The sequence below is a fragment of the Orcinus orca genome, chromosome 8 (genome assembly GCF_937001465.1).
Source record: "Orcinus orca chromosome 8, mOrcOrc1.1, whole genome shotgun sequence".
NCBI classification, from domain to species: Eukaryota; Metazoa; Chordata; class Mammalia; order Artiodactyla; family Delphinidae; genus Orcinus; species Orcinus orca.
In genome coordinates, this window is record NC_064566.1 from 2233642 (window position 1) to 2253426 (window position 19785).

Genomic DNA, 19785 nt, shown 5'->3' on the forward strand with positions numbered 1-19785 from the left:
AAAAGTTGGAGAAAGCAAGCAGGTGGCTACCGCAAACACTGGTGACCGGAGCAAGACACAATGTTCCAAGTGTGCTGAGTGGCCCTTGGTGGGGACAGCACTCTGAATCACCCTGGACCAACAGGTAAGCCCTGGCAGTGTCTGAACAGCGTCTGCTCAAGGACATGCCTGGAAAGGCAGGCCTTCTCACCCGATGGCCTGGCCGTGGGAAACAATCTACATTACTCTGGCCATTTCAGTCTAGCAGGATTTTAAGAGAGTTCTGTATTACTCACACAGGGAGATTCATCAGGATAAGTACTTGGTTCAGTGAATAAGGATAACTGTTTCAATCAAGAATAAAACAATTTCCCAAACCGTCTCAAACCACCCAAGAGGAGTGAACTCCAAGCCACTCTCCCTGGTGGTCCGCAGGCTGCAATCACCAAGGCGCTCAGCCCTGAGGCCAACCACGCTCATGCTGCCTCACCGCGGTCAGTGCTGCCCTGCACTGACTCATTCATTCACTCGACAAATACCCGCTGAGAGCAATTTATCAGTTCAACGATCACTGCTTCACTTACGGTGACTGGAGATCCCAATGCCCTCATTAAAACGAGGAAATCGGGCCACCACCCCAAACCCTGGCCCACGTAACCACATGATACATTTCCCAGCGCCCGTCATCATATTCCCAGAGAGACTCTTTAATTTCCATCTTTGTCTTTTGGGCTTTTAAACAGATTAAAGGCTTTCTGCTTTATTCCTAACTTCCATCTTACTTGTAAAGTTGTAAAACCACCTCCTGCTTTTGTTTCAGAAAAAGAAGTTGCAATGGCATTTCCTTACCCGTCACAGTCAACTATTTCAGGACCTTCAAAGGAAAAGGGATCGGCCTTATCTGGCTCTGACTTCATCTTGTACGTTTTTGTCAGGACTGAATTGGTAAAGTAGTCGTTGGATTCAAAGTGGAACTCTAATACAAAAGACTGGAAAAAAAGACAGAAACTGGGCTAAGCACCACTTAAAATCTATGACTAATTAGCGACCGACTTTATGAATCACACAGTACTTACTGGAACCCAGCTCTTCCCTAAGCATGACACCACAGGCAGAAACCATGACTGAAAAGCTCAACAGGTGTTGCCACATAAGAACTTGCTGACTGCAAAAGCACCAGCACAGAGTTAAAGCAGGGCAGCAGGCGGGCAAATACCCATCACCCTTTGGGCCCCGCCACCTCCCCTCCCAGGGAGGACAAGCTCTCCTGAGGAGTGTGGCTTCTCCCTGCCGCCCCACCCTCCCTTCCCCGAGAGCACAGCAGGGCGGGGGTCTGCAGGCAGAAGGCGACAGCAGAACCCTGTCCCCCTCTCCTTTCTCTTGGGCAGAGCAGCTCCTTCTCTGCCGCGCAGCGAAAGGGCCAAGACTCCACGTGGGGAGAGAAGGGGAGGCACTGACTGGGCCTCTTCAAACCACACCAAGGACAAGTTCACCCTTCACTCACAAAGCACTCCTCAGACCTAGAGGCACGCACGGGAGGAATGGACAAACGGGTGTCCAGAGCAGTAGTAACAAATCAGAAGATATTCGTGTGCACAGTAACAAAATAGATGAAAAATAAAATGAGACGCCCCCTTTCTGTGCAAAATGTCCAAAGAACACATGGTACTGGCAAGGGTTTTGGGAAGCCAGGGGCACTCATATACTGTAAAGGGCTTTGTGAAGGGCAATTTGGCAATATCAAAAAATTAACAAAATAAAAAACATTCTGGGAGCCAATAATTCTGTTTTGAGGAATGTGTCCTATTTCAGGAAGATACCTGGATGGATGCAGCAGCATGTGCAAAGATATTGACCTCAGCCCTTCTGACAAGACAACCTGGGGGAAGTAAGCAACAGTCTAAAGGACCGGCTCTGGGGCTGGCCAGCCTCTGCCTGTCAGTGCTGCGTGATTCTGGGAAGCTATTCCACGTCCCTATGCTTTCGTTTTCTCACCTGCAAAATGGAATAAACAACCCTTTCTCTCCATGAGTTCACTTGAGGATTAATCTATGGAAGCACTTAGAACAGGGCCAGGTTTACAGGCATCACTTGCTAAATGTTAGCTATTTCTATTTTTATTGTAATGGTACAACCATCAGTTGAGAAAAAAATTAAGAAGACTAAAAACAAGCCACTTCCACAAGGGGAAGTGAAATAAGAACTCCCCCAAGAGGGGGATGAGGAAGAGAAGGGCCACAAGGGCCTGGGAAGTACAGACACAAGTGGCCAAGAGGATTGGAGGCAGTCCTGTCAGTGTTCAGAAGGGATGGCAGGGATCTGGCCAGGTCTCCACTGACCCCTGCCAGCATGGTGTGGGCTGGAGGGGAAGGGAGGTCAACACCCACAAGTCACTAGGCTGGCAAAACCAAAGTGCAGTGAGGACAGGAAGGCAGCTATGGGGAATCAGAACATCGGCGGAATCCCTCTCCACGGCTCTCCTGGACCTGACCCCAGGCCCCATAAACCCGATCTTTATCGTGGACTTCAGTCAGTGGAGACTGCTATTACTTGAGAACTGTTGAGGGTGGTGACCACAGATGTGGATGACCCACCTTGGGGACTGGGCTGGGCTAACGAATGGCACTGTTTTATTCCGTCCTTCATTACGTCCATATAGATATGGACAGAATTATTTATCTTCCTCTCTCTCTCCCCATTTCCTTCTCCTGCCATTTCTCCAAACCAAGGGTGCTACTTCCTTTCTTCATATTTTCCTACTTTTCCTTCTTTCCCTAGGCCTCTGTTTAGTCAAGAATGAGTCAAACACAACTGGGGATGATTTAAAGAAAGTGTCTAACAGTCCAACAGAAAAGGGCCCAAGGACGAGGCGACCTCATTCACACCCCGCTACAGCCAAGTCAGCCATGAACATATGACAAATGCCCAGCCACACTCGCAGTTAAGTGTAAAATTCCATCTCTTCTGCCCAGCAAAGTAAACACAGCTGCTACTGTCTTTGCCAACACTTGTGCTGAGAAGAGAGGAGGCGGTCCCCAGGCAATGCTGCCCATGTGGTCAAAGCAGACAACTCAAGTCCAGGCAAACGACATACGGGGATTCTCTGTACTGTTGCTGCAGTGCTGCTCTAAGCTTGAAATTATTTCAACATAGAAAGAAACCAAGAAATGTTATTATTACAAAAAGAAAAGAAAAGTGTAAAAAGATACCACTAGCATCATCAGGAGTGTAAATTGAACCACCTTTGGGACTTATAAAGGTTTGTCTCCTTCGACCCAGTAATTATACACTAAAAGGAACCTAAACTGAGGAAGTCATCAGAAATTTAAACAAAAGCCTGCGGCACAAGTAAGCTGATCATAACGCAACAATTTATAACGGGGTGGTGGTGGCAGTGGCATATTCTGGGGAATGCTGAACCTTTTTTTTTTTTTTTTTTTGCGGTACGCGGGCCTCTCACTGCTGTGGCCTCTCCTGCTGCGGAGCACAGGCTCCGGAAGTGCAGGCTCAGCGGCCATGGCTCATGGGCCCAGCCGCTCCGCGGCATATGGGATCTTCCCAGGCCAGGGCACGAACCTGCGCCCCCCACATCGGCAGGCGGACTCTCAACCACTGCGCCACCACGGAAGCCCTGTTGAACCTTTTTACAGCCAACAGATGCAGCAACTATTTTCCACCCCGTAGGGCCTACGTGAGGTGAAGAGAGCAGTGCAACACTGTCCACACACTGGGATTCCACTTTGCTGAGGTACAAACATGGTGACCCTGGAGAGTGACCCTGGGGAGGGGCAAACACCCTGGCTGTGTTTCCCTCTGAAGTAAAGTGGTTTCATTTTATTTTCTTTAGACATTTTATTTATTTGTTGATTGACTGACTGATTGCTGCGTTGGGTCTCTGTTGCTGTGCGGGCTTTCTCTAGTTGCGGCGAGTGGGGGATGCTCTTGGTTGTGGTGCGCGGGCTTCTCATTGCGGTGGCTTCTCGTTGAGGAGCATAGGTTCTAGGCGCACAGGCTCAGTAGTTGTGGCACACGGGCTCAGTAGTTGTGGCCTGCGGGCCCTAGAGTGCAGGCTCAGTAGTTGTGGCTCGTGGGCCCTAGAGAGCAGGCTCAGTAGTTGTGGCTCGCAGGCTCTAGAGCGCAGGGTCAACAGTTGTGGCGCATGGGCTTAGTTGCTCCACGGCATGTGGGATCCTCCCGGACCAGGGCTCGAACCCGTGTCCCCTGTACTGGCAGGCAGGGAAGACCCCGTTTCATAACAATTTTAAAAAGCGCAGAGACTATGGGTAAATTCACTAAGCTGCTGACAGTTATCTCTAAAAGAGTGCACAGCGTTCTGTACACTTCTCTGTACTTTCTAACTTTTCTTATGCAAGCACGTATGACTTTCACAATGACTTAGTCTACCACAGCTAGGGCTCCAGCCTGTCTATGGGCCACAGAAGAGACCGAGGAAAATATAAGACAGATGGGCTGAGGAAGAAAGGGAACGGACCAAGGAAATCATCAAACAGGTGCGTGCGTGTGTGTGCGCGTGCAACACACACACAACACACACACACACACACACACAGGGAAAGAGAATTCACACCCATCACAGCAAACTACAGCACTCTGCCACAGGAGGCCTCTAGGGGATGCTGTGGCCAAGCCTCGCACAGGTGAGGAGCGATTACTGGGAAGAAACTGACAAGAGGAAGGCGCTGCAATAACCTGGGTGCCGTAGGAAAGAAAGGGCTCCCTCAGCTACCAGACTGACCCCCAACCTGTGAGCAGGCATCACTCTGGCTGGTGTCCACACCCAACCTGCTGCAGAGGGATGTGTGAATGTCACCTCCAGAGTGGAGCAGACCAGGAAAGGGACAGATACAGGTGTGTGTGCCCCCACCCCTTGCCCCCAGCAGGCATCACCCGCAGGCCAGGGTAGAGGGAATCCCGCTCACACTGCTCTGTGGTGGGGAAGTGGGAAGAGACCGGGCCTCAGCCCCACGGCCCTCAGGCACTGTGTCTTCAAAACCTGAAACCAAGAGCCACCAGGCAGGCAGTCAGTTGTGTGGTGCTGGAATTGCTGTGGCACTGGAATGGAACCCACCAGCCACAGGCAGACTGGGAGGTCACGAACAGTGCTCCCCGAGGACCCCAGCTCAGGCATCACCGTCTCAAGGCTGCTTCACAGAAAAGGACAGCCTGGCTTAGGTCAAACTCCCCTCACTAACTGGTAGGCAGCCTACGAGAGCAAATATTCTGGATAGACGTGTTTCCAGACAAATCAAAGAGCAGGGAAACATTTTTTCAGTCTTATCTATCCGCAGTGATTCTTGAAGGTAAAACCTAGTACATTTCCTTCACTAGTATCTTGGATTTCTGTTAAAGTGCTGCTTATATTTGAACATGTACCAACCATCCTTTGCAGCCTGTTTTACATACATTCCACCCTCACAAACCTGGGAGACGCTTAGGAGAAGGAGGACATCGCCCCATCTGACAGAGGAAACAAACTAGCCCAGAAACCACAGCATGGCACAGTGGAGGCCACGTCGGAGGAGTCCCCTCCTGTGCCTGACTCCTGCGCCTGCCCCCGAACAGCTGGTGGACTGAGTTACTGTCCGGCTGTGCACACTGCCGGGTGAGGCCCAGGGATGCAATGTGAGAACACACGTCGCACTCCAGTCACCCAGCAAGTGAATGGCCGGGTGTGGATTTCTGGCTCTAAGCCCTTTACCCTTAGTGGCCTGACCCTTTCTGACACCAGCCAGGAGTTCAAACAATCAGTACTCACCATAGGCTGTCCAGGGTCTGAAAATTTCACTTTGATGTCCTGCAGGTGCTTCAGGATTGGCTCATCATATTCCTAACCATGAAGAGAAGAAAAGAAAGTTCTGCTGAGCTTTTACAGACAACACACATGTTCGCACTGAGTCACTGTTGCACCTACTCCTAGACACTGGATAATTAGCCCTGTTGGAATTCTGTCCTTGTCACTCCCAGGAAGCCACCCAAATTTGGTCAGTCACTAGCAGTCTTAGGGTGGCAGCAATGAGGTGCCATCTTTGTCTGGCACGGAGCACTGGTAACCACCAATGCCAAGCCAGAAGGGCATCGTGCTCATTGCCAGGGGCAAGAGCCCTGACTGATTTCACAGCCCCACCAGCTGCCAGTATAGACAGGGTCGGAAATGCCGTCCATTAAGACTGCTGGTCCTCAGCATCTCCTAAGAGACAGAATCAGAAGAAATGCCTGGACAAGCTACTGACCTTGGCAGCCAATTCCCCCCGCTTAGGGCACGTGGTGATAAATAGCCCAAATCCAGCAACACACACAGTCAAGGACACTCACAAAGCAAGTCTGAGACCTAATGGCAGGCACTACGGAAGAGCCTCTAACGATGGCTCTATGCCTTTACGAGTCACCGTTATGCAAACACAGAAGTTCACCAGGGCCTGTCGTTTGAGAAAGGCCAACTGAGAAAAACTCAGAAAAAAAAAAATCACAGGACCTGAAACCCAGTGACCACATACTCACGAGAGGTGCTTTATTTGTGAAACAGTCACTTCACCCTGGAAGTCTGGGGACTGGACCGAAAGGATTTCCTGAGGTTCCGCTGAGCCTGATAACTACCAACTTCCCAATTTTAAATTCTTTCCACATCACAAGCAGACCTCGTTTAATGCACTTCACTTTACTGTGCTTCACAGATATTTTGGTGGGGTTTTGGGGGGTTTTTTTGTTGTTGTTCTTGTTGCAAATTGAAAGTTTGTGACAACCCTGCATTGTCAGACAATGGTTAGGATTTTTTAGCAACGAAGTATTTTTAAATTAAGGTACGTACATTTTTGAGACATAATGCTATCGCACACTTAGTAGACAGATTACAGTATAGTGTAAACCTAACTTTTATGACGCACCGGGGAACCAAAAAATTCATGTGACTCACTTTAATGCTACATTCACTTTATTGCAGGGGTCTGGAACCAAACCCACAATGTCTCCGAGGTCTGCCTGCATAGAACCAACCCCAAAAAAAGCAGTAACAAAGGCACCTTCCAAGTCTCTAGACAGAAAGTTAAGTCCAAAGCAGTTTTCAAAGAAGGCCGCATCAGTCTGAGATGTCAAATCCTAAATTCTAGAGCCAGAAAACACTTGGCTCCGAGATCACGTGTATCACTGACTGAGCACGTATGCCTAGTCCTAGAATCACCAAGGCGAATGTATCACCAGTATGTTTTCCAAATACACGGCACTGGGACCTTCAAGCCCACTGCAGTCAAGCTAGCAGCACCACTGGTGCCGCCCCATAGCCAGGAGACGGCCATGATGCTCTTGATCTCCTCCAACAACCTCATGCCTTGAGGGCCAAGGACCTTCTGTGGCCCAGACCACAACGGAAAGCCCTAAGTTAGCAGGCTCAAAACTCAGGGCCAACAGTGGAAGCAACTCAGGGACTGACTTAAAGCTGCTCTCCCTAAGTTTCAAAACTCTGCTTTTGGACCTATCTTGGCCACCACCAACAGAGAACCCAAGAACCTACAGCCAAACCCACCTTTGGGATTTAATGTCTGACCAAAATGGAACCTACTACCATTACTTGCTTCAGGTTATAAACAGCCCAAACCAGATTTCATCACTCTCTGCATACCACATGAGTACTCAAAAAATGACACGTCTTTTTACAACTGTAAGACAAAAAGCAGCGAGACACTCTGTGGCATAAATACTGAAGCACTGATACTAAGACAGAGGTGCTGGGAGAACGGAAGAGACACCTCATTCAAGTACAGCTGACTGTACTTGAAACCAAAGAAATGCTACAGATGAAGCAGCAGCGCCATCCCTGGGTTACTAACTGGCTGGCCGGGCAACACCAGGAGCTAGGTCTCCCAATCAAGTCGCCTAACCAGCACCAAAAAGCCTACCTCGTGACACCCCTGCCACCACTCACAGTGTGCCCCCAACCTGCAGCATGGGCATCACCTGGGGGACACATCAGGAACCAAGATCCTCAGGCCCCACCCAGACCTGACTCAGAGCCTGCGCTTCCACGAGACGTCCCAGTGACAGGTACACACACCCTTCTCCATCTGGTCTGCCGGCATGGGGATTTTCAACCCTTGGGGGTACATCGACATCATGAGAGCTTCTACAAACACCTCAAACTCTCGCTGACCTGTGGGTGGGGAGGCACTGATGCTGCTATTTGGTTTTAAAAGTTGCCCAAGTGACTAACCTATAGGCAGGGTGAATCTGGTTCTAGCATATATTACTCAATTTTCCCAATAAATTTCTGGCTCATGGCGTTCTAGTCTTCTAGTATTCTTGGTCTAGTATGCTTTCTTTCTTTTCTTTTTTTTGGCCATGCCACTTGGCTTATGGGATCTTAGTTCCTGAACCAAGGACTGAGCCCGGGCCCTGGCAGTAAAAGGGCCAAGTCCTAACCACTGGACCGCCGGGAATTCCCAACGGTCTAGTATTCTTAAACCGCACCTTTTCACATGAGACAAGAAAACACAGGCTATTGTTAAGTCATGTATTTTAAATGTTCCCCCCGTCTGGACGGGGAGTAAGAAACGCATCCCCTCCACCTTTTCTTCAGTTCTGGCTTACAGATAAGCACTGAACAAGGCAGGCAGCAGACATAGCAACGCAGCAACTCTCTGGAACCATTCTGACTGCAGCTGTGAAACCTCTGCAAACTGCAGTAGAGCGAGCTAGCTGCACGCCACCTGTGGCCGTGCTCTGATATAAAAGCACTGTGCTGACCCATCTGGAATAAGTCCAAATGCAGAGATGGCCCCCTCTGTGGACTTCTGAGCAGTACGTATTTCTGAATTCTGGAAACTTCTACCATAACTGAGCTCAGGGAAAGTCACATTTGTTACCTTTTAATTGGTTCACCATTTCATTAGAGAAAGCTCAACAAGGCAAGACAAAGAAAGATTGACCATTCCCATTAAAAAAAAAAAGACTTTTTCAAGCAAAATGATTAGAAATTATTAGCAACTTGTTAAATACTTGTACAACTAGCAAGGCGGCACAATAGGCCCATTTCAAATTTCAAAAATCAATCAAAACAGAAGACTGCGTGCCAGCGAGCGTGCGCCTGTGTGTAAACGCACTCATGGGTACATGTGTACACACGCACGCACGCACGCACACTTCACTGCTCAGTATCAACTCCTCCACTCTCACCCCTCGCCCTCACGCTTCTCACTTGTCCACATCACTGTGAGGTAGAGAGGGGTCTGGAATCTGTTAACAAGCTTCCTGGGGTGAGACAACAGACACTTTACAGGAGACAAAGCGACCCTAAGCTCGGCTGAGGTTCCGCGTGGCAGGCCTTTCCGTGAGGGCCGCTACACGAGGGCGCACGGGGGCTCCAGCTGCAGCCAGGCCTCCCGGGGACCCTGACTCCCCTGAGTTATGGTCACAGAAGGCGCCTTTCCACCCACAGTCAACAACTGCTAGACATGCGGTTGAAAGTTCACAGATAAATAATGTCTTCTCTAAAGTGGGAATGTGCCTGTGTGCTTACCTGAACTAATTCACTTAGCATATCTACATTTCTGAAGATGGTAAACCAGAACTCTGGAATTCCTTTTGGGTTTGGCTCTTCTGCTGCTGCTGCTTCTTTTTCCGCTATGACTGCTTTATTTTTTATGTCTCCCTAGAAAAATAAGATGCAAAATTGGATACTTATCATGAAGCAACAACTTTACAAATAACTGAATGGCTTAATACAGACCATATTTTCAGAATCCCATGTAAACTTCTATCAAAAACCCTTGCTCTTTGAAACTGCATCTCCAAGACCACTGTGCCCATCACAGTTTCCAACGTCTCTGAGGAACAAAGCATTTAAGGCATTCCAGCCAGATGTAACTCCAGACCAAGGGGAAAAGAGCTGAAGAGCTGATACAATGCCCCCCCGACTTGGGGGGCGCTGGCTCGCTGTCCCTCCTGGGATAACCACCAGAGGGATACTCCAGGATCTCCAGCAACAAGAAACTGCCCCGCAAGCTGCACGTCCAATGATACGGAGATGTCGGGACAGAGGCACCATGCGAACATCAGGGGGGTGACGAGAAAGGCGATGTAGCCACGAGGAGGGCAGTCTTTTCTAACATCACAGGCCTGACATGTGATTCTTAGGAGGACATGATCACAAGGGGCTTTTTAAGTTAACAGGGGCAGATTTTCCTCGCACAATGAAGAACTGATTCACAACTATATTGATCCACAGGCATGGCTTCAACTACGCCAGATTCTACATGTTTTTAGAAGATCAGAAAGATGTATAGCTACCAAAACTAACATACACTTAAAAAAACAAAAACAAAAACAAAAAAACCCCAGAAGTTTATACTATAGGATAGAAAAGCCACTCCCAAATGTAAAATCAGGTCAACAAAGTTCACCTTGTCGTTTTGGGACTTTCCGTGGCACTGGAATGATACCCATCACCAAAAAAAAGGCTGCAAGCAGGTGATGGACAGGGCACATCACCAAAAGGACCATTTACCAATGTAAAGTGGCGAGATGCACTGGGGCTACTTCACTGTCACTGCTGGTCCCCGAGCAGAACGGCACGGATGTTTCCAGTATGCTCTCCCCACCACAGCCCACCCTCTAGTATCTGCCCTTCTACAGACACAGCTGTGCTCTCCTTGGGGGTTTTTGCTTTCTCTCGACTAAGATTTTTTCTGATGTTTTAATCTCCACTCCCCTGATCCCTTATCTCACTGTACCACTGTGCAGAGGTGCCACAGACGGCTGAAAAAGGGGACTGTGTCTGGCTCACCACATTAACTAACAGAACCAAGCTGTGCAGTTTCACTGTCATAAAGAAATCTAAACATCCTAAGGCTGAAGCCGCACCTACTGTTAGGAGCTCTTTTCTTTGTAGAAGAAAACCACCAAATTTCTTTTTTTCCCCACCAGCCGCACTGCACGGGGTATCAGTTCCCCAGACCAGGGATTTAACCCAGGCCACAGCAGTGAAAGTGCAAAACCCTAACCACTAGATCACCACCCCAAACCATCTTATTTCTAACAGCACTGAGACAGAACACAAGTGGCGCTCATTAAAAAAAACTTACGGCCAATTTGTCCTCCTCTTCGTTCTCACTGTGCCATTCGGATTCTGCGTCTGTCGGCTCGGCGTCACCAGTGACGAATTCCCTTCTCTAAGTAAAAACGAGATCTTCTTACCGTTACACTCAGTTACTCAGAAACTTGAGAGTAAAGACAGTGAAACTGTAAATAATGTGTATAAAAAGACTGAAAACTGGATGCTTTTATAGCTTAAGATTCTAAGTTTTGGGGCTTAAAGAATAACATTCGGGGAAACATTCAAGATGGCAGAGGAGTAAGACGCGGAGATCACCCTCCTCTCCACAAAGACATCAAAAATACATCTACACGTGGAACAACCCCTACAGAGCACCTACTGAACGCTGGCAGAAGACCTCAGATTTCCCAAAAGGCAAGAAACTCCCCACGTACCTGGGTAGGGCAAAAGAAAAAAGGAAAAACAAAGACAAAAGAATAGGGACGGGACCTGCACCTCGGGGAGGGAGCCGTGAAGGAGGAAAGGTTTCCACACACTAGGAAGCCCCTTCGCGGGCGGAGACTGCGGGTGGCGGAGGGGGGAAGCTTCAGAGCCATGGAGGAGAGCGCAGCCACAGGGGTGCGGAGGGCAAAGCGGGGAGATTCCCTGCACAGAGGATCGGTGCCGACCAGCACTCACAAGCCCAAGAGGCTTGCCTGCTCACCGCCGGACGGGTGGGGGCTCCAGTCAGAGCGCAGGGAGAGGACTGGGGTTGGCTGCGTGAACACAGCCTGCAGGGGGCTAGTGCACCACAGCTAGCCGGGAGGGAGTCCGAGAAAAAGTCTGGACCTGCCTAAGAGGCAAGAAACCATTGTTCCAGGGTGCGCGAGGAGAGGGGATTCAGAGCACTGCCTAAGTGAGCTCCAGAGACGGCTGCGAGCCGCAGCTATCTGCGCGGACCCCAGAGACGGGCATGGGACGCAAAGGCTGCTGCTGCCACCAAGAAGCCTGTGTGCAAGCACAGGTCACTATCCACACCGTCCCTCCCGGGAGCCTGTGCAGCCCGCCACTGTCAGGGTCCTGTGATCCAGGGACAACTTCCCCGGAAGAACACACGGTGTGCCTCAGGCTATTGTAATGTCACCTCATATTCCATATCCCTCCCTCTCCCCAGCCTGAGTGAGCCAGAGCCCCCTAATCAGCTGCTCCTTTAGCCCTGTCCTGTATGAGCGATACGCCCTCAGGCGACCTATATGCAGAGGCGGGGCCGATACAAAGCTGAACCCCGGGAGCTGTGCAAACAGAGAAGAGAAAGGGAAATCTCTCCCAGCAGCCTCAGGAGCAGCAGATTAAAGCTCCACAATCAACTTGATGTACCTGCATCTGTGGAATACCTGAACAGACAACAAATCATCCCAAAATTGAGCGGGTGGACTTTGGGAGCAACTGTACACTTGGGGTTTGCTTTCTGCATCTAATTTGTTTCTGGTTTTATGTTTATCTTAGTTTAGTATTTAGAGCTTATTATCATTGGTAGATTTGTTTATTCATTTGGTTGCTGTCTTCCTTCTTTTTTAATATATGTAGATATATATATATTTTTTTTTCCTTTTTCTCCTCTTGTTAGTGTGTATGTGTATGTGCTTCTTTGTGTGATTTTGTCTGTATAGCTTTGCTTTTACCATTTGTCCTAGGGTTCTGTCTGTCCTTTTTTTTTTAAAGTATAGATTTTAACGCATGCTGTCATTGATGGATTTGTTTTTTGGTTTGGTTGCTCTCTTCTTTCTTGTTTTCTTCTTCTTTTTAAATTACTTTAAACATTTTTTTATTTTTAATAATTTATTTTTAATTTTAATAAATCTCTCTCTCTCTCTCTCTGTATCTCTCTTTCTTTTTCTTTCTTTTTTTCTCCCTTTTCTTCTGAGCCGTGTGGCTGTCAGGGTCTTGGTGCTCCAGCTGGGTGTCAGACCTGTGCCTCTGAGGTAGGAGGGTTCAGGACACTGGTCCACCAGAGACCTCACAGGCTCACGTAATATCAAACGGCGAAAGCTCTCCCAGAGATCTCCAACTCAACGCTAAGGCCCACCTCCACTCAACGACCAGCAAGCTCCAGTGCTGGACACCCCATGCCAAACAACTAGCCAGACAGGAACACAACCCCACCCATCAGCAGAGAGGCTGCCCCAAATCATACTAAGTTCACACCGCAAAACACACCACCAGACGTGGACCTGCCCACCAGAAAGACAAGATCCAGGCTCATCCACCAGAAGACAGGCACCAGTCCCCTCCACCGCGAAGCCTACACAACCCACTGAACGAACCTTAGCCACTGGGGGCAGACACCAAAAACAACATGAACTACGAACCTGCAGCCTGCGAAAAGAAGACCCCAAACAGAGTAAGTTAAGCAAAATGAGAAGACAGAGGAATACACAGCAGATGAAGAAGGTAAAAACCCACCAGACCAAACAAATGACGAGGAAATAGCCAGTCTACCTGAAAAAAAATTCAGAGCAATGATAGTAAAAATGATCCAAAATCTTGGAAATAGAATGGGGAAAATACAAAAAATGTTTAACAAGGAACTAGAAGAACTAAAGAGCAAACAAACACTGATGAACAACACAATAAATGAAATTAAAAATTCTCTAGAAGGAATCAATAGCAGAATAACTGAGGCAGAAGAACGGATAAGTGACCTGGAAGATAAAATAGTGGAAATAACTACTGCAGAGCAGAACAAAGAAAAAAGAATGAAAAGAATTGAGGACAGTCTCAGAGACCTCTGGGACAACATTAAACGCATCAACATTCGAATTATAGGGGTCCCAGAAGAAGAAGAGAAAAAGAATGAGACTGAGAAAATATTTGGAGAGATTATAGTTGAAAACTTCCCTACTATGGGGAAGGAAATAGTCAATCAAGTCCAGGGAGTGCAGAGTCCCATACAGGATAAACCCAAGGAGAAACACGCCAAGACACATACTAATCATATTAATCAAACTATCAGAAATTAAATACAAAGAAAAAATATTAAAAGCAGCAAGGTAAGAACAACAAATAACATACAAGGGAATCCCCATAAGGTTAATAGCTGATCTTTCAGCAGAAACTCTGCAAGCCAGAAGGGAGTGGCAGGACATATTTAATTAATGAAAGAGGAAAACCTACAACCAAGATTACTCTTCCCGGCAAGGATCTCATTCAGATTTGACAGAGAAATTAAAACCTTTACAGACAAGCAAAAGCAAAGAGAATTCAGCACCACCAAACCAGCTTTACAACAAATGCTAAAAGAACTTCTCTAGGCATGAACACAAGAGAAGGAAAAGACCTACAATAACAAAACCAAAACAATTAAGAAAATGGTAATAGGAACATACATATTGATATCTACCTTAAATGTAAATGGATTAAATGCTCCAACCAAAAGACACAGACTGGTTGAATGGATATGAAAACAAGACCTGTATACATGCTGTCTACAAGAGACCCACTTCAGACCTAGGGACACATACAGACTGAAACTGAGGGGATGGAAAAAGATATTACATGCAAATGGAAATCAAAAGAAAGCAGGAGTAGCAATTCTCGTATCAGACAAAAAAGACTTTAAAATAAAGACTATTACAAGAGACAAAGAAGAACACTACATAATGATCAAGGGATCAATCCAAGAAGATATAACAACTGTAAATACTTATGCACCCAACACAGGAGGACCTCAATATATAAGGCAAATGCTAACAGCCATAAAGGGGAAATCGACAGTAACACAATCATAGTAGGGGACTTTAACACCTCACTTTCACCAATGGACAGAAGATCATCCAAAATGAAAATAAATAAGGAAGTACAAGCTTTAAATGATACATTAAACAAGATGGACTTGATATTTATAGGACATTCCATCCAAAAACAACAGAATACACTTTCATCTCAAGTGCTCATGGAACATTCTCCAGGATAGATCATATCTTGGGTCACAAATCAAGCCTTGGTAAATTTAAGAAAACTGAAATTATATCAAGTATCTTTTCCAACCACAATGCTATGAGACTAGATATCAATTACAGGGAAAAATATGTAAAAAAATCCAAAATACATGGAGGCTAAACAATACGCTACTAAATAACCAAGAGATCACTGAAGAAATCAAAGAGGGAATAAAACAATAACTAGCAACAAATGACAATGAAAACACGACGACCCAAAACCTATGGGATGCAGCAAAAGCAGTTCTAAGAGGGAAGTTTATAGCAATACAATCCTACCTCAAGAAACAAGAAACAGGGCTTCCCTGGTGGCGCAGTGGTTGAGAGTCCGCCTGCTGATGCAGGGGACACAGGTTTGTGCCCCGGCCCGGGAAGATCCCACATGCCGCGGAGCAGCTGGGCCCGTGAGCCATGGCCGCTGAGCCTGCGCGTCCGGAGCCTGTGCTCCGCAACGGGAGAGGCCACAACAGTGAGAGGCCCGCGTATCACAAAAAAAAAAAAAAGAAACAAGAAACATCCCAAATAAACAGCCAAACCTTACACCTAAAGCAATTAGACAAAGAACAAAAAACCCCCCAAAATTAGCAGAAGGAAAGAAATCATAAAGATCAGATCAGAAATAAATGAAAAAGAAATGAAGGAAACCATAGCAAAGATCAATAAAACTAAAAGCTGGTTCTCTGAGAAGATAAACAAACTTGTAAAACCATTAGCCAGACTCATCAAGAAAAAAAGGGAGAAGACTTAAATCAACAGAATTAGAAATGTAAAAGGAGAAGTAACAACTGACACTGCAGAATTACAAAGGATCATGAGAGATTACTACAAGCAACTCTATGCCAATAAAATGGACAACGTGGAAGAAATGGAAACGTTCTTAGAAAAGCACAACCTTCCGAGACTGTACCAGGATGAAATAGAAAATATGAACAGACCAATCACAAGCACTGAAATTGAAACTGTGATTTAAAATCTTCCAACAAACAAAAGCCCAGGACCAGATGGCTTCACATGCAAATTCCATCAAACATTTAGAGAAGAGCTAACACCTATCCTTCTCAAGCTCTTCCAAAATATAGCAGAGGGAGGAACACTCCCAAACTCATTCTACAAGGCCACCATAACCCTGATACCAAAACCAAACAAAGATGTCACAGAGAAAAAAAACTACAGGCCAATATCACTGATGAACATAGATGCAAAAATCCTCAACAAAATACTAGCAAACAATCCAACAGAACATTAAAAGGATCATACACCATGATCAAGTGGGGTTTATCCCAGGGATGCAAGGATTCTTCAATATATGCAAATCAATCAATGTGATAGACCATATTAGCAAATTGAAGGAGAAAAACCATATGATCATCTCAATAGATGCAGAAAAAGCTTTCAACAAAATTCAACACCCACTTTTGATAAAAACTCTCCAGAAAGTAGGCATAGAGGGAACTTAACTCAACATAATAAAGGCCATATATGACAAACCCACAGCCAACATCATTCTCAATGGTGAAAAACTGAAACCATTTCCTCCAAGATCAGGAAAAAGACAAGGTTGTCCACTCTCACCATTATTCAACATAGCTTTGGAAGTTTTAGCTACATCAGAGAAGAAAAAGAAATAAAAGGAATCCAAACTGGAAAAGAAGAAGTAAAGCTGTCACTGTTTGCAGATGACGTGATACGATACGTAGAGAATCCAAAAGATGCTACCAGAGAACTACTAGAGCTAATCAATGAATTTGGTAAAGTAGCAGGATACAAAATTAACACACAGCAATCTCTTGCATTCCTATACACTAGTGATGAAAAATCTGAAAGAGAAATTAAGGAAACACTCCCATTTACCACTGCAACAAAAAGAAGAAAATACCTAGGAATAAACCTACCAAATGAGACAAAAGACCTGTATGCAGAAAACTATAAGACGATGAAAGAAATTAAAGATGATACAAACAGATGGCGAGATATACTGTGTTCTTAGATTGGAAGAATCAACATTATTAAAATGACTATACTACCCAAAGTAATCTACAGATTCAATGCAATCCCTATCAAACTACCAATGGCATTTTTCACAGAACTAGAACAAAAAATTTCACAATTTGTATGGAAACACAAAAGACCCCAAAGAGCCAAAGCAACCTTGAGAAAGAAAAACGGAGGTGGAGGAATCAGGCTCCCTGACTTCAGACTATACTACAAAGCTACAGTAATCAAGACAGTATGGTACTGGCACAGAATCAGAAATACAGATCAATGGAACAGGATAGAAAGCCCAGAGATAAACCCACGCACCTACGGTCACCTTGTTTTTGATAAAGGAGGCAAGAATATACAATGGAGAAAAGACAGCCTCTTCAGTAAGTGGTGCTGGGAAAACTGGACAGCTACATGCAAAAGAATGAAATTAGAACACTCCCTAACACCATACACAAAAATAAACTCAAAATGGATTAAAGACCTAAATGTAAGGCCAGACACTATCAAACTCTTACAGGAAAACATAGGCAGAACACTCTACGACATCAATCATAGCAAGATCCTTTTTGACCCACCTCCTAGAGAAATGAAAATAAAAACAAAAATAAAGAAATGGGACCTAATGAAACTTAAAAGCTTTTGCACAGCAAAGGAAAACATAAACAAGATGAAAAGACAACCCTCAGAATGTGAGAAAGTATTTGCAAATGAAGCAACTGACAAAGGATTAATCTCCAAAATTTACAAGCAGTACATGCAGCTCAATATCAAAAAAAAACAGGCTTCCCTGATGGCGCAGTGGTTGAGAGTCCGCCTGCCGATGCAGGGGACATGGGTTCGTGCCCCAGTCCGGGAAGATCCCACATGCCGTGGAGCGGCTGGGCCCGTGAGCCATGGCCGCTGAGCTTGTGCTCTGCAACGGGAGAGGCCACAACAGTGAGAGGCCCGTGTACCGCAAAAAAAAACAAACAAAAAAAACAACCCAATCCAAAAATGGGCAGAAGACCTAAATAGATATTTCTCCAAAGAAGATATACAGATTGCCAACAAACACATGAAAGGATGCTCAACATCACTAATTATTAGAGAAATGCAAATCAAAACTACAATGAGGTATTACCTCACACCAGTCAAAATGGCCATCATCAAAAAATCTACAAACAATAAATGTGGAGAAAAGGGAACCCTCTTGCACTGTTGGTGGGAATGTAAATCGATACAGCCACTATGGAGAACAGCAAGGAGCTTCCTTAAAAAACTAAAAATAGAATTACCATACGACCCAGCAATTCCACTACCGGGCATATACCCTGAGAAAACCATAATTCAAAGAGCCATGTACCACAATGTTCACTGCAGCACTATTTACAATAGCCAGGACATGGAAGCAATATAAGTGTCCATCGACAGATGAATGGATAAAGAAGATGTGGCACATATATACAATGGAATATCACTCAGCCATAAAAAGAAACGAAATTGAGTTATTTGTAGTGAGGTGGATAGACCTAGAGTCTGTCATACAGAGTGAAGTAAGTCAGAAAGAGAAAAACAAATACCGTACACTAACACATATATATGGAATCTAAAAAAAAAATGGTTCCGAAGAACCTAGGGGCAGGACAGAAATAAAGACGCAGACATAGAGAATGGAGTTGAGGACACTGCGAGGGGGAAGGGTAAGCTGGGACGACGTGAGAGAGTGGCATGGACATATATACATTATGAAATGTAAAACAGATAGCTAGTGGGAAGCAGCCACATAGCACACGGAGATCAGCTCGGTGCTTTGTGTCCACCTAGAGGGGTGGGATAGGGAGGGTGGGAGGGAGAGGCAAGAGGGAGGAGATACGGGGATATATGTATAGCTGATTCACTTTGTTATACAGCAGAAACTAACACACCATTGTAAAGCAATTATACTCCAATGAAGATGTCAAAAAAAAAAAAAAGAGTAACATTCAATGATTCACTGGGTACATCTGGATGTTTTGCCTGAAGAACTTTCTGAAATATACTAATTAAGTTTACTAACAGAGTTCCCTACCTTGTCAAAGAGAGGCTGGTATAATGCTGCATACTTTCTTTCCAAGTCATGAACTTCTTCATAGAACTTGGCTTCTATATGAGCACATTTCACCTGAAGCTGTTTCAGTGCGTTGATTCTTCTTTTTACTGCTTTAGGTAAACTAAAAGAGGGGGAATAAAAAATAAAACATCCATATGCCTGCAAAATAAGGCGGCATGCTTATTTTTTACTAAAATAAATTAACATTAACATAGAATTAACACCCTTACCATGAAAACGAGCTCCTAAAAATCATTAAGGACAAACACCACCTCCCCGCCCCCCCACCAAAAGCAGGGCGGTGGCGGAGGAGGAAGCTGAAAGATAATTCACAAAAAATACAAGTAATGAAACACGGAAGAAAGGTCCAATCTCATGAAATAGCCAAAAGAATGTAAATTTAAAAGAACTGCTGTCTCTTCCTTACCAAATTGGCAATTAAAAAATAATTCCCAGGGGGGACTTCCCTGCGGTCCAGTGCTTAGGACTCTGCACTGTCACTGCTGAGGGCCTGGTTCAACCCCTGGTCGGGGAAGTAAGATCCCGCAAGCTTCGAGGTGCAGTCAAAAAATTTTTTTAAATAAAAGAGAGAAGAAAATTTTAGAAATTCCCAGGTTTGATGAGGCTGAGGGCAGAGGCCCTCTAATTGACTCATCTTTCTTAAGGGTAAACAAGAACCTTGAAAATATTCTTTGCATCTACTTCTGAGAATT

General features: G+C 45.7%; 1 protein-coding gene and 1 non-coding gene across 13 annotated transcripts in view; both read right to left on the reverse strand.

Moving 5' to 3' along the window:
• Positions 1–19785, reverse strand: part of NAP1L4 (nucleosome assembly protein 1 like 4) — a 73735-nt gene that overhangs the window by 22473 nt on the left and 31477 nt on the right. For all 12 annotated transcript variants that reach the window (XM_049714036.1, XM_049714043.1, XM_004278060.4 and 9 more), the window contains 5 exons: positions 19052–19193; positions 11070–11156; positions 9506–9637; positions 5756–5827; positions 829–968 (listed from right to left, as the gene is read on the reverse strand). In XM_049714036.1, coding sequence (XP_049569993.1) covers positions 829–968; positions 5756–5827; positions 9506–9637; positions 11070–11156; positions 19052–19193 — 573 coding nt within the window. The remainder of the gene's footprint in view (positions 1–828; positions 969–5755; positions 5828–9505; positions 9638–11069; positions 11157–19051; positions 19194–19785) is intronic.
• LOC117195948 (small nucleolar RNA SNORA54) lies at positions 4979–5105 on the reverse strand. The gene has a single exon (XR_004475887.1). It is a non-coding gene; the product is annotated as a small nucleolar RNA SNORA54 (small nucleolar RNA).